We start from the raw sequence: 20,130 nt of genomic DNA, 5'->3' as shown, positions 1-20,130 counted from the left end.
CCTTGTGCTGTTCCTCTGCATTGTGGCCGTGACTCTTTCGGGTCAAGCAATCATAGGAAGGAGCAAGAAAAGATCAAAGGCAAGGAATTGCAGATATAAATGGATCTAATGCTCAATTAAACTCCGTTTGTTAGATGCTGGATGCCAGATATATCACATATCAAATATGAGATACGCAAGTCTCGGACTATTTTTTGATCAACTTTTGTGGTCGCCGAGGTCTGAAGCTGGCCCCATCAAACAGAACCGCCATTCTGCATGAGTCAAAACCAGCCACGGTTAGAAACGGTCACAATCCGGGGTGATATCCTTATTTCACTCTTTTCCGCAATCATGGAGCGGAAATACGCGGCTTGCCCTATGGAGGCAAAAGATAGCCGCCAAGCAAAGGCTACCACTTGTGATGCCTACTTTGAGCCGAGTACAGATCATATACTTCGTACAGAGTGGTAACTCAGCCTTTGTGTTAGTACAAAGCAAGTCGTCGGTTGGCCAACAAACACATTCCACAATTATGTCCTACCCATACTACGATCAGAAGTATGCCAGCTTAATGATGTTGCTCTACGCCCTTCTTTTCATTCGACTTTAGCCGCCGTGGCATGTCAAGCATAATCCCAGTATTGGACATTAGCACAAGCCACAACCTCCGTTGCACTGGGTGATAGTTTTAACTTGTAGCACCAGCTCCGTTCGTAGATCCTGCACACCACGTACTTTACAGACGCTGTGGTTCAGTGTTCAGTCAATATTACAAACAGGCCTCTTTTGCTCATGGGCAGAAGATGAAGATGGAATGAATGACCCTCACTACAGCTACATTTACATTGACTCGGCTTACCGCATCTGATGCCACTGCACAGCTGCAGCCACGAGTGGAAATCGTCCAGACCGGCTCTCAGACAGCTAGCCTGCCGTTTCGGTGCTCGCTTAGCCCCTACATCATGAGCCATTGAGGTTTAATAGAAGATACACATCGATGCTGTTTGTCTCTCTCAGAGACGTCTTCTCCCAAGGCAGCGGGTGAGCCGAGAGACCAGGGCTTACTAAAAATACAGTAATGCCGGACACCAAATCTCTATCTCTTCAAGTAGCTTCTACGCTGGGTACAAAGATGCTTCGTGAGACTTAGTACCTTCACATCCTAAACACGTAGACTTCACTCAGTGCCTCATTTCTGCAAGGAGCGCCTTGGCCCCACACCCCTTGCATATTTCGCTGCTAGACTGCTCTCCCTACAGATATTAGAGGCCACCAGGGCAAACTAGTGATCTCCCCAAGGCCTCTAGGTCTATTAGTTGACCGGGTTGACCTCTTCTTTTTCCCAGAAGAATAATTACAGCGGCTGGAATTTATGCTCCGCCATCCATCTTGACGAGTAGTGAAACTGCCTGTTGGGCAAAAGAGTCAGCCTGCTTTATAGTCGGAAGCAGATGTTACCCAAAAAGATCGATATAAAGGGTAATTGGCCTTTTGTCTTTCGTATGTTTTTGAAAGGCGCACATTGCACTAATAAACATTTCTCCCATTCGGACCACCCCCCATTTAATTCACCTAGCCCATGAGCACTTTACGCTGCTTACTACCTGAGTTTGCTCCGATTGCATTACGAAGAATGTATTCATCGGAGAGAAAATTATGAATTTATGCTACCAGGTAATAGCATGATTTACCAGCTAGCTTTACTCTGTAATATTGACATATCAACAAGAATTGAACTACTACGAGTATGTCTTACTACAAGCAGTGGGGGCCTAAGCAGGTGGCGTAATCCTATGCTTTTCTTATCACAGAAACAGTCGAGATTTTGACGGTAACATTTGGCCCTTGAAGCAAGTCCCCAGTTATAATCGGGGTTTCAGTAATATCGCAGGACTGTCTGGATGTCGTGATGCTGTAATCTGCACAACGTCACCTGGGGAACCAACTCCGCACTCAGCACCCAGCCACCGATATGCATTTTCACTACAGAACAACCGTTAAGCGAGAAGATGGTAAGGCGTCACTGCTCTGCGTGCGTAAACTAGTATGGTGGGAGACCGCGTTGGGAGAAACTTGAATGCTAGCGCTACGCTATGTAAGACACTTTCAAACCGGAGGCGGGCAATATGCTACCGTCGCTCAAGCTGAAAGAGCATCTGTATTAGAATGAATCTTCTATTTTCACTCTGTTTATTCATTGCTAAGGTATTCAAAAAAAGAAATGCATGTTTGTTCCTTCTATCCCATCCCTTGCTTTGAAGAAACGATATGGTAGTGTAGAAGTTCGCATATATTATGTCTTGGGAGAGAATGCTCGGGAAAAAGGCCCAATAAAGGCAGAAGGAGTCAGCCATCTTCTATGTTCGATGGAAGTCTAATGGAGTCATATGAATGTACTAATACGTAATAAATGCATGGTATAGCTGGCATCCTAGCTTTGTTGCCGCTTTGCGATGTCGGCTCGTGCGTCACTCCCTTCCAATGACCTTGCAATGGTCTCACCTAAGTCAACAACTACTACTAAGCCAAGCTGCCAGTTGAATTGTTCGTGAAGGAGTCCGATTGCGTTAAGAGTGCTTACCTTGCTAACGCCGTTTGTCTATTATGGTGGCTTGCTCCTCTTCCCCCTTACTTGACTCACCTAGGTTGTCCTGTCCCTTCTTCTATAAGTATACTGTCATTTCAAGTTGCTTTCTTGCTCTTCAAACGACACATCATTTGTTTCAGAAGTTAGCTTCAACTTTCTCTGCAATTGGACAGTAGATATAGCTGCGCTGAACTGAGTGTCCAGTCAAGGTTCGACTCTACGCTCTACACACTGCAGTCGCTGCTCAGCTTTGCTGGTTGGCTGGATTAACGAGACTGGAGCGCCCCATACTGAATCTTGTAACATCCATGTTGAAGGGTGGTGTCCTGCTTAGAAGTCTTATTGGAGTTTGCAAGACGACGACTTTACTTCCTCTGTAACGGCATGCATCTGGGGGGCTACGGGTAATCACACTTACTGTCTATCACACCCTCTTTTTCGTCATCCGTTGCGCACCCGCCACGACTAAGACGAAAGGATACCGAGAACGCCCATACCGGTATCAGCAACGGCTGTATCGTTCAAGCTGGAAACTCGCTATACGGTATAGGATTGAAGGCTTGAGTATAGGTGCTTTTCGACTGACTGGTGTGTCTTTCTTTACCAAAGGCGAAAAAAATTATAGTACCGGAAATGAGGTGCGAGAGAGTCCAACTTTTGACATAGCGGCTTATCTCACAAGATTGGCTCGCGTTTCGTCCGTGTTCACCCAACGTCACATAATCTGTGGCTCCCTCTAAGTTTTGGGGACCTTGAATCATCTTAAACAGTCACCATATTACATAATTTTTTCAAAGTTCAATCGAAATTTCTGAAAGTATCGAAGAACCGAGAAAATAAAATTGCTGCCTGCAGGCATATATTGCCATAGTCGCCTCCCGTTGCGCGAGTCATTTGGCTATTGTTGGCCATTACTGCCAGACCTTTCGATATCCTCTAACTTGCTACTGCTTCGACACACTAGTTTGATCGCAAGCCACGAAGAAAGAAACCCCGACGGCGTGCATGCAAAAGAGGTGTGGCACCAAGTCGGAACATATCATTCCTTACGGCGAACTTCTCGCCACTGATCGCGGCTAGTTGTGAGCTGCGTGCCTATTTCCTGTCTGACAAGCAGTGTTCTAGCATCTTAGGGCAACGCCTGAGAAACTGGTAACTGATCGTGCTGCAATAGATGCCGCGCCGGAAAACTTCCAACGCCTCGCCTGAGCCCCCTGCTGTGAGATTCCCTTTTCCTGTTTCTGTACCTTGGCTTCGTTGAGAAATGAGTTCTTCCACTTGGCATGTAATCACTAATTCTAGATTTCGGAAAGAAAAAGGGCCCAATCTGGGCCACCCCTTGTCGACCATGCGCTGGAAGAATGGTGAAGAATCCCGGTCACATCTGCCGTGGGCAAGGTGGTTCGTTCTTTTCTCTTTGCTCTTTACTCTCTTCTCCATGCCCTACGCAGACAGCACCTTCATCATGTTGACATCTCGCTACGGATCTTTTGCATACCTCTCGTGGCAAAGAAATAATACAGCTGACATGAATCTTCATCGGGCTGGTGCATCGTAGAGAATAGTGCAAAATGTTCTCACTGTGTCGCTGGCCACCACAGGTGCGAGGACGTATGTGGCCCCTCTAGTCATTGCTGCCGCTGTCAGCATTTGGTACTCTTACTATCAGATTGCCCCCAACAGTATCCTGCGATTGTTTATAAAACTCCTGCTGAGCACATCTTGTACATAGTTGCTTGTAGACAGAGATGGCAAAATCAAGCCTGCAGCGCGCGCCGTTGCTGCTGCTTCTCTCAAAGTGTCCCGGGGCGAGGAGGTCAGTGTTTTACTTACGGAATCGATTTCGCGACGCCCTCTCTCTCTCTCTCTCTTTATAATCATCGATGGTGTGCATATGGGAAAGTCAGTTGCCTATTGGGCCGGCAATTACGGGGCGATGTTTGCAACAACAGTGTCTAATCCTCTACCCTTTGCTCTGTTTTGGCCGCTAACGATTCTCGCGTTGCTCCCTAATAGGTTCCTGAATATGACGATCTGGCCGCCAGATATAACTTGCTTGCTCGCCGAGAAGCCAAACGAAGAGCTCCGCCGTCATCTGCCTCGACTGCAGACGCCGCCTCCGCTGTGAGCACAAATGCTCTAGCCGGGCTGATACGGCGACAAAACGAAATCCTTCTGGATATCCGAGCGGAGTTGAGCGCAATGCGCGAGAGGGCTGGTGCAGGGACGCCACCGGTGGAAGATTCAGATGTCCATGAAGATGACTACGAGCATGACTTGGAAACTGTGGAGTGACTTGTTCTTGCGAGGTTTAGCTCAACTGCATAACGAGATGTTTGGCCCCCTGCGGCGCAACATCTCATTCGATAATGATTCACATGGTATATGTTTAGGGTATCCAAGAGTGAGAATGATGGTATTGGCTTGCAATGTGTTGTTTTGGTTTCATGATCTTTACTATTATCTCTGGGTAGGCTTTGTCATTTCTGCCAATTTTTTCTTCAACGAACAGATATTTCGACAAGTCAACAATATGGATTTTTCGAGCCCTTTAACATTCATATGTCAACTGTTAGATATTATAAGAAAAGAAGTAAAATTCTTAGTATATTTTCGTGAACTTCTACATCTTAAACTACAGATTTCCTATTCTTATTGTATGCTACAAGAATTAACACAACTTGAGGGGTATGGAGGGTGCATATGTAGGCTGCATGTGTGTATTTGTGGGATAGTCTCGTGTCGGGGCACAATTTTAAGGCGAAATAGACCTAGTGGCGTATCTTGGAATTTGGGGGCAAGATTACAAGCACGTAATCGGATATTACATGACGCGAACTTGGAGAAATGGCCTATATTAACGAATGAGCGACGTTAGGACAAGATGCTCCGAAGAGAGTCAAATTGGCTGCTACCATTGATTTCTCAATGCGCTATTGTATGCGTAAACGATAGTATTATGCAGATTGTGGATTCATTTCCTTGGCTCTAGCGCATATGTAGCAGAGCTGAACATTCATCGGAATAACAAATCGGGTCGACTGACAACGGCGTGATTTGAGGTTGACGCGCATAGCCGAGCCGGAATATATCTCGATGAAGATTTCATTTAGATATGAGAACTAGGTTATACTACTATGAGGGTGAGTGATTGACAGAGGCCGTGCTAAGTTTGTCATGCGTACCGAAGAGGACTGCTATGACGAAACAAAGTCTGGAGCGGTTAGAGTCTACTGATCGTGTTCTACGGGGTAACTGTGAATATATCGTCTAGTCGAAGTATACTACTGTCTTTGAGTACTATCATTAAGCTCAAATACTCGCTAGCTATCTACATATAATGGCATAGGGAAGGCCGCAAGAAAGTCTGTGATATTAGTTGCCCGAATGAGAGATTACTGAATTAGGCAATCAGCCTGACAATTGGGCCAATAATAGCACGAGTAGCGGAGCCAGTCGTTCCGCGAAATGGTCACCTTAGTCTTCGCTGCAATGGGACGTAAATTCCCGACAAAGTGCAACAAATATCGAAGTCAGGAGGCATATAAAACATTGAGGCGAGATGTAATTATGCGAATCTTATGTCGGATGGCGCATTAGCTCAATCCCGGCATTGGTGGTAGTGCGCGCATTCTCTGCGTTTTGACTCCATTGGAGGTCGTGAAGTGACAACGAGGAAAATTTCATTTTGAGTATAAATATAAGTACAGCTCAGATATTGTGCCTATAACTGGTACGCTAAAAACAAGAAAAGATCATATAATACATGGCAAGATTTATGGAAGGGCGGAACACCATCGCCCACTTCGTTTCGCCAGCCCACAGAGCTGCGTATCAAACGTGACTCCAGCCAGAGATCCGATCAAAATTCCCGCCGTTTCTCCAATCCCAATACTTCCAACAGCAAACTCCGCATCGTTTTCCGAATGTCGGGTCAGATAGTCCATAGCTGCTCCAAATATGTTCATATACGTCATTCCGCCTAGCCAGCCGATGGTAAATAGGCTGCCAAACAAGAGATACGCATTTGAAGTCAAAAGAAACGCGGTGTTGAGAACAGCAGCAGCAGTGCAAAAGACTAACAAGGCAAAGATGAGTCTTGGTCTCCTATTGCGGAATAGAAGAGCGGTTGAGCGAGCCAGGAGATTCCCAAGCTGGAATGTGAGGCCATGTGCGGTTGAAAATGCTGAATAGCGTGAAAAAACGGGTAGCATGATGCTGGCGCGCGTTGTCCCCGGAGACACGAGGGCCTGTACTGCGGTAACAAGGAGAAGAGGGTTTATACAGAGCCGAAAGAGCTTGTTGCCCAAAAGATACATATTGCGATGGAAGCGTACCCCAAACTTCATATTTGTAGAAGACAAGTCTCTAGAAAGGAGCGAGAGCTTCTGTTCCTCAATCTCAGATGTGAACTCTCCTCCAGCTTTCGAGTTTTCTAATTCGTATTGCATAGGAGGCGAAGGCAAGAGTAGGAAGTATGCGGCCACTATGGTCAAAAGTAAGCAGTAGGCATAACCTATGCAGTCTCGCAACACCATATTCGTGTAAAGCGTTAAAACTGTTGGCAGTATATCGCGCAGTACACTCCCAGCTGCGATGCCGGTTCCCCATCCAGCCAAAGCCGTCTTGCCGTAAAAGGATAGCTGGCTCGAGAAGAAGACTCTTCCAGTAGCAGCACTTGCCGATGCAAGTATCGTAATAAGGGTGTGGATGGGCGCTATGACATTTGGAGGCGAGGCATTGGTGACGATTGCAGCCAAGACCCAACAATTTGCAACAAGAACTGGCCAAGCCCAGTGCGGTACATAATGCAAGGCGTGTGGAAAGAAAAGTTCAATGGCGAGAGCTGGAAGAAGCTCTATGATCAATACAATAGGCCGAGGAAATGGGATGATGAGATAAAGGCCAGAGAAGATGATATGGGGCAAAAGAGTGTTTGCAAAGCCTATCGGTTGATGGATATTAGCTTATGGAAACAGCGCTTGATATGACACTTGTATGAGGTGGTGCCTCCATCGGCAAAACACTTACCAACAATTCCAAACGCAGAGAAGACCCGTAGATTATATCTAGCAGATGATATGGGCACGGGCTTTTGAATGATAGGTTTCGCTTCAGGCATACTGGATACTGAAGGTGCAAAATCGAAGTGAGTCGTATTAACAGATTTGGCGATGAGGCTGCAGCTAATCAAGGTCGTCGCATGTCCAGTATATTTTTGTTTGCTCCCATGAATTGCTGTTTCAATTCCCTACCAATAGCATTATAGTTCGAGATCAATCGTCGGCCTGCGAAGGAAGAATATGCTCCAGCCTCAGATGGCGAATGGAGTTGAGATCAAGAACTGCCGTGTATCTCTTGATGATCTTGTATTGATCACTTCGGCAACTAAGCTGCGCTGAGATGCAGCAACTCTTTGGATCGTATGAGGCACATACCAATTGAAAAGGAGTGACGTTGTGTGGTTTGAGGTTGACCCCTTAGAAGTTAAGTCCCGCCCACGTGGTAGCACGCCAGTTTATACCCAGGTTCACCTGACTCGATACCGCAGACACAGGATTGAAGAAATGACCAAAAAAAAAATTCAGAGACTTTAAATCGGAGAGATAAGGAACCGTATCCCTTTTTAAAAGAACAAAAGATAAAAAAGAAAAAGGAGAAACGATGGTGACGCGTAGTCTTTTTTTTCTTCTTGTTGCCTCTTCTCATCCACTCGATGGAGATGCCAATCGCTTCTTGATTTGGCCTTTTTACTGGAGCGCAAGACCCACGTTTGCTACGGGCTATGAGACTCAGACCTGCGATCAGCGGTAAGAACTCTCCGGATCATCGGTAAGACTTGTCGGGAACAAAAAAAAAAGAAAATCGATCGCTTAATCCCCTTTTCTTCTCGCGTTCTCGAAAGAACAAGACTATCGCCAAAGAGATGCGCGGTGGCTTTTATCTTTATAGCGATTCGTGGTGATAACGCCATATGCCCCTCGCTTCATTCAACAAAGGCTGTTCTGCTCCAGTTCCAGTAAAAGAAACATGAAACGTGCGCCTCCAGGATATTTTGCCAGCTTTTTAGACCAGTCGATTTCTAAAACGGATAATCGGATCCTACCAAACTATGAACACCAGGCCATGGCCACCAGGGCCACTGGCTTACGACGATGCTCGCAGCTCATATGCCAGGGCGTGATATGGCAGATCATATTTTTAATAGCCTTAACTATTAGCCTATTCTTCTCAGCTTTGGTATGTGAAGAAAAATTCTGGCCTTTATCTTTCGCTTCTTCGAATGAAACTAATGAGTACTCAGTCTGCATCCAACCATATGCGATATGGTCCCTCTCCTGAAGACAGAGCACCATCTTCCGGTGTCATTGGGCGACAAGTCATTGAAGCCCTCGGCCCGGTCCCCTCTAGAGACTCCGGTGGTGAGCGGCGGCTACGAATCTTCATGCCAGCCGATTCGCCTCACATTAACCTTTGCAAAAGTGTCATGTCAGCAGTAGCTCTAGGCTATCCACTGCCGACCCTATTGAACTGGAGCGGCGAGTTCAACCACCCCGAATGGCACTTTGCAGGAAGCCACATTGCAAAACTTGAGAGCTTGCTCTCTGTCATTGAAGAGCTCTTGGGACAGACCGATCTAGATGGCGGTGCGGACGAGCATGATCTGGCTGTTCTTGTCGACGCATACGATATATGGTTCCAGATGCCCCCATCGGTGCTTATTGAGCGATATCATCGGCTCAATAACCAGGCTAATGAGAGGATACAACGAGAATGGCAAAGAGCGCAGCAGAATTCAAGTTCTGACTTCCCAATGTCTCCCCCAGAGCAGTCAATCATTGTCACCACCGCCAAGGACTGCCAACCAGACTGGGAATCCGGCTCAGACCCCCATTACGCTCACTGGCCTCCATCGCCCATGCCGAGTGACATGTATGGAGAAGGCACCGATCAAGTACTACCACTGCTATTCGACCCAGCGCGCAAATACAGAAATATCCGGCCTCGCTGCATCAACAGCGGCATGATCATGGGCACCATGGGTGCTCTTCGCCAAACCCTCAGGCGCTGCAAACGCAAAATCGAGACCGTTGCCCGCAGCGGCCGCCAGCTATGGAGCGACCAAGCACTCCTTGCAGAAGTCGTCGGCGAGCAAGAAATGTGGCGTGAATGGATGAGAGAGCTGGAAACCACATGGGACGGCACCATGTCGAAATACGATTTTTCAACTCTCAGCCCAGAAATGCGCATCATTGCCGCAAAAGCGCTTACAGGTGAACAGTTCGAGTTCGGCATTGGACTCGATTACAATTTCACCACTATCCCGGCGACTTGCTCCTCCGAAGAAGACGGCAGCTTCATCAAATTCAGCGATGAAAACGCCATGCGGGAAGCATCCCTCAAAGCCGGCGTTCCCAACGGTCCGCGCACAACCACTCTCCCCGAAGAACTCACAAACCAAGCAAACACCGAAAAGGGTCTTCTCTCAAACATCCTATGGGGCAACGTCCCCCTCTATACAGATCTCTTCTTCGGCGTCACCCCAGTGGGCATCCACCACAACGCGTACATCGATGGCCTCAAGCCAAAACGCTTAAAGCAGTGGTGGAGCAAGATGTGGTTCTATCCTCTACTCCGAGAACTAGTAACCGCGCACTTGCAGAGCCTCGGGACAATACGGCCACTTCTGAATATGCCCTCTCGGCAAGAGGGAAAAGCAGACGTAACGTATTGGCCACCAGGCATGCAGAGTCACGTCAAGCAAGTGACCGTGTTTGAGTCGGCGACTGCTGACAAGCCTGCCAAACTGACGCCTATAGACTGGGACGGCGTTTGCCAGAAAGGACGCACACCGTGGTATGATGAACTTTTCGGTGATGGTAACGGGCCTCTACATATTGAATAACTAGAGGAGAGAATTCCTATTCGAAGAGTATAGAACAAAGGCACCATAGGGCGAAGCAAATACTTTAGTTCATTTCATTTCTACTAATACGAAATCGGACGATACCCTTTGATCTATAACACAGTCCAGTTCATAAAGCAGTTCTCTGTATCTAAAAGTCCCAACTTAACAACTTCAGAACGCAATAGCGGCATAGACTCAGCCAACCTCGTACAAATTGAGACCCACGGGAATAAAATGGCTAATATCCAAGATAGCCAGATAGTTTCATATTGTTCTTTCCAGTATTTGAACAATACCAACGCCACCATGCATTAATTTTTATGCTTGTTTAAAATCCTGTATCTGCGCCGATATATGCTTCTTAAGAAAAGGAAAATAATACTCAGATAGTCATGGCGACTCGCTCGCTTGCTTTCAATGCATCAACTATTATACCCAAAACAAATATATCCGTTCCTATTATATTCCTCATCGCCGAGTAGGCTTCTCAGACTGAGATTTTTTCTTGTCTCTTTTTTTCGCTTCTTGCCGTGAAATAGCAAGGTATGTGCCAAGCAGTTCAGCCGCGTAGCGCTCTCGATATTTAAAGTGATTCGATCCGATCTTTCGAACTGTGTCCTGAGCGATCTGAATGATGGCCGGGTGAGACTCTTTGGGCAGATTCAGGAGAGAATCGACGGTGATTTCGATTTCTGCAGGACTATTGGGACAACCGATTGTCGTTCGTAAGCCTGCATCTTGAACAAGCCGTAGGCAAAAAGGTTCAAGTAATTCCTGTTCTTGTATAAATGTAAGTACGGACCGCAGAGACGATGGATCCGAAACAAATGAGTTGATCGGTGTCTTCTTTTGCTCTTTGATCTTAGCTTCTGCTCTTGCAGCAAACTCCAAGGCTGTAGACAGCTCATCGACGCTGAATATCGACAATCCATAGGGCACCAGATCTCTGCGAGAATAGCCAGCTCTGGTACGCCACCAGTAATTGCAGAAAACCGAAGCCAAGATGACGGGTATTAGTATCACGTAGCCCCACCACCGTGTTGCGGTGATCATGGAGCCGACTCCTCCTAAGATCGTGGCAGTGCCGTTGATGCCAGTATAAATCTGCACGTTCCTGCTGCGCCTCTTTATCAGAGCCAGGGATTGGGTGCCCGGAATGGCCTTTTTAGCTGCGTTGATGTGCCCCTGGGCCTTGCAGAGGATGTAGAACGCCCAGCAAGAGTTGGTGGCGCCAAAGATGGCGATTGGGGCATTACCGATGTATCCAGAGAGCAGGTTACTGGCCAAGAAGATGCCCTTGTTGGCTCCAGCAATGGCAAGATACGTGCCTACGCAGATGAGCACGGCACCGACGCCCATAAACATGTTGAGCGCCCAGCGGTTGACACCTTCTGTACCAAGCTCGCGAAAGTTGACGGACAAGAGGACATCCAAATCTCTGGTGGGCAGTGACTTTGCCGCTCTGCAAGCTCGCGCCTCCTTCAACTCTCGACGCTGCTTGCGAAGGAACTTGACATTCCGAAAGGCACGCCGTGAGTCGAGAAGGGCATAGACGGACATGACGCCGGCGAATGTTGCTCCAACCGCCATAAAGACGGTTGCATATACCGGGACGGGGTACTCGTTCCACACATTGGCAGCAAAATCGCCTGCATTAGCCAGCTCCAGGAAACCGACAGCACGGTAGAGATCGTTCTTCAACTGGTTGCTCTGAGGCACGTAGCCGTCTCCCCTCTTGGCCCTGACTAGGGCGACGCGATCTGGTGGCGTCGATTCAGGAATGTCGCATGCAGGAGGAGCGGAAAGGAGGCCGGTGGAAGAGGCAGCGGTTAATGTGGTGAGGGTAGATCCGAACGTGGTGGCACGCGGCAAGACGGCTGTCTTAGGCGTTGCAATGGAGGCGTCGGATTTCTCATTAAACACAGGCGTGGAAACTCCCTCGCGGTGATAAATCTGCTGCTGCTGCTGTATTTCTGGATGCCGCCGCTGTTTGTCTTCCTGGGGCAGCTGTTGCTGCACGCCGTCCGAATCGCCGCCATTCTTGGTAATGCTGGAAGCATTGGAGGCTTTGTCGGCACAAACGGCATCAGTGCCAGCAGCCGATGTCTGGGTCTGTCGCTCTCCTGCAGCCGCATCAATAGGTTCTGACGGAGCGCGCCGTGGTTCCTCTATTGAGGCTGTGTTGCTGTGGGTAGACGCCATGGGAGGCAGAGAGTGCGTCGATTAGGTAGAGAGGTTGAGTGAGGCTGTGTTAAGCGCCTTAGAAACCAAACAGTCGACTCGACGGGTAAATAGAAATGGAGATGAGTGGTCGATAATCGAAGACGTAAAAAGAATTAGATGGACAACGATGAGCGATGAGCGAGAGCTACACCGACGATCCGCTCGGCGAGAGAGATCAGCACTTGGATCCTCATCACCAAGGTTATTACTCCTGACTTTCTCGCTTGGCTGCAAGAGAATCAGTCTTCCATTTCAGAATCACTCTCTTTTGAGCAATTTGGATCCTCAGAGCAAAGGGAAGTCTTTAAAAGGGGGGGGCCGAACAAGGAGCAAGAGACCACACAATAAGGAAAAGCCAGGGAATTAGCCTCGCTTTCGTGTTTATCGCATCTCCTGCCGTCCAGCCGTTCGTGTAATGGAGTACGAGCTATTTCTGGGCCGTCCGCGTCTAATACGTTTTTTCGCTCACCTGGCTCTTGTCTGCTTACAGCGCTCCTGCTTTTGAAGAAGTCTTTGCTGCCGTCTTGCGAGTTCAGGCGAACCGGAGATGCCGTTTGGTGCTCCATTGGCCCCAGCCATGGCGTCCAATGACACCTTGCGGTGGCTGCTGCATCCCTCAACGCCCCATTCCAAGGCTCGGTCAATCAGCGAGTGGCTTTTGGTGGTTATTTTCTTTTTTTTCTAGCAGTTGGCAGATGAGCTCTAGCCTAGTCTCGGCTCTTTTGATGAGCCGTATATTGGCAGGCATGTACAATGAGCATGATGTTCCAGCACATGTAATATAGAGCAACAGCAGCAACTCTTCATGTGATATTTACTAATACTAGCAACAACTTACATTTTTTTACATCAAAACGAAGTTGTATCTATCAACAACTGCCAATGAACTTCAAATCTATACATCCGTCAATGTCAAAACCAAGCTTCGTACTTGGCTGTGAATTATCAGCTGTCAATTGTTCTCAGACGCGCGTCCGTCTAAATGTCTCCAGCTATTGATTTGGCCGCGCCAGAGGAACCGGCGCAGAGCTCGTCGCCATCGGACAAACTTTGGCCACAAGGCGCCAGAAGCCATATTGAAAAGCGCCATAGCAACTTCAGCTCTACACAATTGAGGTGTTAGTGCCGGGGAAACATTGATTCTAGACTCTGGTCATTCCATTGCTCCGCAACGCCTTCATTGAGTTACAGGCAATTCCTAAAAATATGTTGCAAACTCAGCAAAAATACATGTTCATGCTAACAGCACGTCGGGGAACTTTTACAGCTCATCAGCCCTATTGAAGGCCAAAACTTGTGCCTCATTAGTGTCATCAGCTACTGCCGTTGCAACGTCAGGCCGCGACGTCATATCATCTAACATCCATTGCCACAGATGCAGAAATCTCGGGATCAGCGTGCCTTTAGTCTATGAAGCGTCTATCCAACCAATCCGGGGTCTACAGAGAAACAACTACTGCAGGTCATCTCTACATTCGCTCAGCCCTTTCTTCTGCTTTCCATTCTCATCAAAGTTGGACTCTTCCAGCCATGCTTCGAATCCCTTCCGAGCAGCAGCCCATTCGTCATCCAGGATGCTCAACCACGCCGAATCCCGGTGTCTGCCCTTTATAATCATGTGCTTCCTGAATATTCGCCAAGCAATTAGTATATCCACAATGGAACCGTTTGCAGCAAATCGTCATCTCAAGTCTCACCTGAAAACTCCCTCAAACGTAAATCCCAGCCGCCGAGCTGCTGCCAAGCTCGCTGCATTGAGATTATTGGCCTTCCACTCGACACGAAGATATCCCAGATCCACAAATGCATGCTTCATGAAGAGAAAAAATGCTTCCGTCCCCTCTCTAGAGTGTTTAAGTGCATCCCCAAATATCACCCATCCAATCTCAATTCTACGGTGATTTGGAACAATTGCCTGGTACGAGACGATGCCTGCTGGCTCTGAAGCGGGATCGGAAGCAGGGCCCGAAAGGACCGCGTAGTACATGGGATCCTTTGTGGCAGACCATGCCGTGATCGTCGCCTCGCATATCTCCTCGGTGAGGAAGCCCTCCAGGGGCAGGTATTTCCAGCGCCAGGCGTTTTCCTCTCCTCCGAGATGTTTGTAAATCGCTCGCCAGTGCTGAGGGTGGAGCGGAACGACAGATGTGTAGCGGCCGTGGAGAGGCGTTCTTGGCGGGAGAAGGGCCGGCTCGACTGATGCGGCGAGTGGTCCCAGCGACGTGTCCATTGTGCAAGTTTTGGGGTGCCGAGAGACAAAGCTTCAATTCGGCGCTTTTTTTACCTGGCGTTGCCTGATTCAGCGGTTATAGTTGACGGATTGATATCTTAAGAAAGCTGATGACTCATGTGGAAACCACCCATACTAAAGCAGCGCCATCGCTCCATCAGTAACCTGTTAAAGAAGTTTCCATTTTTGAATTAGTATTGGCCAAAAACTTTCACCCAAATTGTAGATATCATCATTTTGCAAGTAGATTTGTATAGGCTTTTTACGAGCTGACCCTTGATAGAGCGGAAGCATAGCTATTACCACCGTGGCAACGGAGCCTAGAAGTCGACTCCGAGGCGGGTCAAAACCCACATCCGTATCTCGCTATGCGGACCAAACGGCGTTGAAGATAAACCCATAGGGGCAATTTCTTAAATCTGGCAAAGAGATTCATGCCCCAGGATCAAGATAAGTAGTGGAGAGCTATCCGTGCTCTATTTACATCTTCATACTAGTATTGCCAGAGTACAACAAGCTGCTGGCTGCCAAGGCTGCTAAGTGGTGGCCCCCAGACCAAGTAAGCAAAATTACAGGTTAGCAAGGAGACGCTACTAGCAAGAACAGAATTCATGGAGAAATCCATCTTATATATTTCTCCATGCTAATTTCATCCATTGCTGCTTTTCTGATTTAGGGATTATGGGTACTATGAGCTCCTATCTCCGTCATCTTTTTCCATGCATCATGCTATTGTATATCGAGATGAAGTCTAGTTACGCAGTCTGTGGACATAATGTGATGATAGAATAAATCTTCTCAGCAATTAAACGTGCTGTATCTCTGTTTCAATTGTAATTTCACTAGGTTCAGTAAAAAAGCTTATCGGTGCATTCCTGTGAGCATCTCCTGACTACGTAATAGGTAACACTAATTCAGCAAATTGAACCCCTTTTTGGAAGATGTTTACATTGGCAACAACAGCATACCAAACCTTCCTATGTGGCATCTCACAGGCGCACTGTGCCAATTAACCTTGTACAACATTCATGTGCCACTTTAGGCCTATATAGGGTTTACTCTTCAATCCTCTTGGCATTGAATCATATGGCGCCTATATACAAGCAGAATCACATGCACGTTTACATTTCTAAACTGTTGAAAAAAGGGGTTGCAGCAACGATCTTAGCCGTAAATGCTCCGAGTTCGATCTGTCGATTCAATCTAGCCTCCTCATTTATCCAGTGGAATGCGTCTCCCACGTGGATTTGTTATATGTCTTAAGAGTCTAACCATTAGCTGCTGCCATTGGATAATCGTACTGAGTCAAGAAGGACCTCACCTGATATGAAAATGACTTTTATGGTATAATATTACTCAGATTAGGATATGCATAGTCTCACCATCGTAGCATGAAATGGTAGCAGTGACGTTATACTGCTACGGGACATAAGTATTGATGTATGTAGGCTTTACAAGTTGCATTATAAACATATGCCTTAAGTCAAAAACACCTTGATCTGACTGATTGACAGGAACGGAGGTCTTTTTCAGGAATTCTACCGCATTGAAAGACACCTACCTCCAGAGATGCTCAAATCAGCAAATGTCTATTCTCAATAAACGACTGCTAAATCGTCAGGTATAAAATGCGTGATCTCTCCCCAGTGCTGCAAACAGAACCATCAAGCACTTCTGATCATTCAGTTTCAATCACATCTTTCTAAAAGCCATCCATTAAACCAAAGTTAACATTCAACATGCGTACTTCCGCTTTCGCTGCTATTCTCGGGTAAGCATCCTTCTGGATTGGTTCAAAAAATCAGTTACTAACATCTCCAGCTTTGCCGTCTACGGTTCGTCGCCATTGTAAAGCGGAATCAGTTCCCTTGTGATATATTAACTCTATTGCAGGATCCCAGGCCACCGCCATTAACTTCGCCGACAACTGGCGCGACAACTGGCGCGACAACTGGCCCACCAACTGGCCTGACAACTGGTCCGACAACTGGCCCGACAATTGGCCCGTTACCTGGCTCGTCAGTTTGCTCGGCAGCCTCAACAGCCTCAACAGAATCGACAACCTCAACAGCATCGACAGCCTCAGCAGCCTCGACAGCCTCGACAGCCTCGCCAGCCTCGCCAGCCTCAACGGCCTCGACCACTTCCCCGAGAATCCTTGCGAATGGCTCGGCGGAACTTGTGAGGCAACTGCTGTGAACTTTTGCAGTGGCCTTAACGATATTAAGATTGGAGTGCCATGTGGCTCTTTCGGATCGATCTCTGTCGGAACGGCTGGTGTTGGCTGCTGCTGGCACGCAGCAATCTGATCTAAGTGGTGAATGGATGGGTGGGTATAGCTCTGGCTGTACACAATTTTACCCTTAGGTGGTCTTCAATTCTAAACGTTTAGCCTTGGCTGCACGGGAAAATTATTCAACTAGTTAGTTTTCAAATTGACATCGAATTGTATTCGATCGAGTCGTAATGGTGCTATACTACGTGTACATCAATCCACCTCATTGTTCAATCGTTGCGCTATTTTAAACTGCTTGATACAAAGAACAGTGTAGACATGTCCTCTTGATAAACAAGAACTATACAATGATCTACATATTCTGAACAAGCATGTGTACATATCGTATACTAATATTTTAGATGCCTTTAAACTTTGACCAAACTGCTTCATAAAACGTGTCATATAAAAAGAGATACCATTGTCATATTGCATCATTTAGTATACTGCAATCTAGAAATAAAAACATTCACAGCAGGCAGGATATCCACGACATACAAGGAAATAAAAAGAAAGCAGCGTAGCAAAAAGAAATTCGTGCCATTACGAGGAGTCGAACCTCGGTCTTCAGTGGTTTGTAGAAATTCCACAAACTGATGTCTTAACCGTTGGACCATAATAGCTAGCACTTGAATTGGTGTTACTAAGGTGGCAAGTTGCCTAATACAGGCAAGCCCCCCCTTGTAAACAGCCTCCCTGAATCTCGCTCTCCTCAATTGATGTTGTGGCTAGTATAAAAGATATTGAAGGAAGTTGAGAGAGTTTAAGGATGTTGTGTGCGCGTGTGTGTGAGACTATGAAAAGCTGCTTAAACAACATATGGACTTGATAAACAAGAGTGGAATCACAAAAGCACTCAACATCCTGGACGCAGGAATCTGAGCTCGCTACTGCATTGTATAACACTGTAGCCGTAATTACCTGCTTACAGAACGTATTTTCTCTGTCTTTGTTACCTCTTCAGTGGTCGCTCATTTATTGCCATCTTCCGATCAACAAACAATCTTTCAACATATCGGTCATCTTGACTTGAGAATAGACATACTGCCAACAATGGGCGGCTCGCCAAAGTAAGCATTGTCATTTTCCGAATCTCCTTTCCTATGCGGTCTGCTGCATCACCAGCCATTCCTCGTGCCTCTTTTTCTGTTTTTCCCACTCTCTGACCAGCTTCTTGAGCTTATTCTTGGATACCACGTTCCCCGCCGCGTCGACGGTCGGGATGCCGTTTTTGTCCCATTCCAAGTATTCCGAGATTTTGAACATCAGCAGGGGGTCGACCATGGTGCGCTCGCGCAGCTCTCTGTCTCTCTCAGCCTCCCTGGCCTCCTGTTCCAGCTTTGCCTTTGCCTTGGCAGCGTGAGCTGCTTCTTGCTCTGCTCGCGCCTCTATCAGCAATTTATCAAGAGGTCGTACCAAAGCAGGCTGGGAGTTGTTGCGGTCCTCTAGATAGATGCCAAGGTTCCAAAGGTGTACATCGCGGAGCTGGTCACATAAAGCGAGTAGGTCTCCCTCAGGATCTAGACCAAATATAGTGACAATGCGTGTTACCCACTGGGCGAGCAAGATGGCTGTCTGGTCTGAAAGTGCCTCTGCCGAGTTAAACTCAGTAACGAGATCAGAGAGGATTCTCATGACTGCCGAGGTATTGAAGGAATCGCAAAGAGCTGTGTCGACATCGCCTTTCGCTTTATCCAGGGCACTCAATAGTTGCTGGTCTTCAACGCCAAGCTCTTGTATTCTGGAATTCTTGGGGTTGAGATGTTTCTCACGGTCCAAGCTCTTCAGGAAGAAGTTATTGAGCTTGCCTTCCCAGCCGAATGTGGCCTTCATAAGCTCGTCTGTAACCTCAATACCATCCTGCCAAGGCACGAGGAGGAAGCAAATTCGGAGAGAACGTGCACTCCACTCTTTTTGGGAGAGAAAAGCTCGAATAGTCGTGTAATTCTTGAGGCTCTTGCTCATCTTCAAGCCGCGAAATCTAGGATATGTTAGCGTCTTAGTACAATGAAATCGGAATTTGAAGTCTTTTACCTCAGCTGCCCTATGTGAATAAAGTAATTTGTCCACTGTACATGGCAGTCCGGAGTGGACCAATAAGCTTCCGATTGTGCGAGCTCGTTATCGTGATGAGGGAAACGAAGATCGATGCCTCCGGAATGGATATCTATCGTCTTTCCGATCGCATCAGAGGCCATCGCGGAGCATTCGATATGCCATCCTGGTCGCCCATGGCCCCATCGACTCGGCCACGCCGGCTCGCCTGGCTTGCTTGCTTTCCACAGCGCAAAATCATTCTCGTTCCGCTTCATTGACTTTCCCTTGGATAGTGAACCTTCACCATCCGCTTGGAGGACACGGTCGTTCTTGTTCCATGGTTCCAGCCGAGATTAGCTGTGCCCAGCCTTCTCAAACGAGTCGATATCGAAATATACGGAGCCATCAGAGCAAGCGTAGCCGAAACCATTTGCCACAATCTTCTCAACGAAGCGGACAATTTGAGGGACGTACTCGGTCACGCGAGTCAGTTGGTCGGGGGGGCAGTACATTAAGCGCATTCATATCCTCGAAGAAGCGTCGTTCAAATGTCTGGGTCAACTCGAGGTATATCTTGTGATTATTGGAATCGACATCCGCGCCATGCAAGGCATCGAGATATGGGCGTAAAATATCGTCCGTCTTGGCGAAAAACTCTGGCAGCTTTCCCGGGGCTCGCAGGACCTCAGCAGCCGAAGTAGTCCTCCATGATGCGACGAATGATGTCCGTCGAGACGTAATTCTTGGCATGGCCCAGATGAGCATCTTCATACACTGTCGGCCCACATCCGTACCAGGTCACCAGCTTTCCTGCTGGGTCGACTGGGACGAAACCATCATTGCTCCTCGTAAGACTATTGTAGATCTTCAGCTGGGGCAGCTGGGCG

General features: G+C 47.5%; 7 protein-coding genes across 7 annotated transcripts; 3 read left to right on the top strand and 4 right to left on the bottom strand.

Annotated features, from left to right (window-relative positions):
* Nucleotides 1-4,140: 4,140 nt before the first annotated feature.
* Nucleotides 4,141-4,864, top strand: TGAM01_v206221 (hypothetical protein; the record flags this gene model as incomplete). Its single annotated transcript, XM_018808866.1, has 3 exons — nt 4,141-4,180; nt 4,312-4,385; nt 4,586-4,864. The coding sequence occupies 3 exons, from the start codon at nt 4,141-4,143 to the stop codon at nt 4,862-4,864; spliced, it is 393 nt and encodes a 130-aa protein (XP_018657965.1).
* Nucleotides 4,865-6,345: 1,481 nt separating this feature from the next.
* TGAM01_v206220 (hypothetical protein) lies at nt 6,346-7,691 on the bottom strand (the record flags this gene model as incomplete). The annotated part of the gene is made up of 2 exons (XM_018808867.1): nt 6,346-7,514; nt 7,601-7,691. The coding sequence occupies 2 exons, from the start codon at nt 7,689-7,691 to the stop codon at nt 6,346-6,348; spliced, it is 1,260 nt and encodes a 419-aa protein (XP_018657966.1).
* Nucleotides 7,692-8,599: 908 nt separating this feature from the next.
* Nucleotides 8,600-10,475, top strand: TGAM01_v206219 (hypothetical protein; the record flags this gene model as incomplete). The annotated part of the gene is made up of 2 exons (XM_024549825.1): nt 8,600-8,809; nt 8,874-10,475. 2 exons carry the CDS (start codon nt 8,600-8,602, stop codon nt 10,473-10,475), a joined length of 1,812 nt encoding a protein of 603 aa, XP_024405389.1.
* A 471-nt stretch (nt 10,476-10,946) lies between these two features.
* Nucleotides 10,947-12,680, bottom strand: TGAM01_v206218 (hypothetical protein; the record flags this gene model as incomplete). Its single annotated transcript, XM_018808869.1, has 1 exon — nt 10,947-12,680. The coding sequence occupies one exon, from the start codon at nt 12,678-12,680 to the stop codon at nt 10,947-10,949; it is 1,734 nt and encodes a 577-aa protein (XP_018657968.1).
* Nucleotides 12,681-14,154: 1,474 nt separating this feature from the next.
* TGAM01_v206217 (acetyltransferase) lies at nt 14,155-14,931 on the bottom strand (the record flags this gene model as incomplete). Its single annotated transcript, XM_018808870.2, has 2 exons — nt 14,155-14,326; nt 14,399-14,931. 2 exons carry the CDS (start codon nt 14,929-14,931, stop codon nt 14,155-14,157), a joined length of 705 nt encoding a protein of 234 aa, XP_018657969.2.
* Nucleotides 14,932-16,670: 1,739 nt separating this feature from the next.
* TGAM01_v206216 (hypothetical protein) lies at nt 16,671-17,240 on the top strand (the record flags this gene model as incomplete). The annotated part of the gene is made up of 3 exons (XM_018808871.1): nt 16,671-16,702; nt 16,753-16,766; nt 16,825-17,240. 3 exons carry the CDS (start codon nt 16,671-16,673, stop codon nt 17,238-17,240), a joined length of 462 nt encoding a protein of 153 aa, XP_018657970.1.
* A 1,067-nt stretch (nt 17,241-18,307) lies between these two features.
* On the bottom strand, nt 18,308-20,008 carry TGAM01_v206215 (cysteinyl-tRNA synthetase; the record flags this gene model as incomplete). The annotated part of the gene is made up of 3 exons (XM_018808872.2): nt 18,308-19,187; nt 19,241-19,572; nt 19,718-20,008. 3 exons carry the CDS (start codon nt 20,006-20,008, stop codon nt 18,308-18,310), a joined length of 1,503 nt encoding a protein of 500 aa, XP_018657971.2.
* Nucleotides 20,009-20,130: the final 122 nt, after the last annotated feature.

Source organism: Trichoderma gamsii (assembly GCF_001481775.2).
Source record: "Trichoderma gamsii strain T6085 chromosome Unknown Scaffold_21.2, whole genome shotgun sequence".
NCBI lineage: Eukaryota > Fungi > Ascomycota > Sordariomycetes > Hypocreales > Hypocreaceae > Trichoderma > Trichoderma gamsii.
Note: the sequence above shows the minus strand (reverse complement) of the source record. Positions and strands in the feature narration are given on the sequence as shown.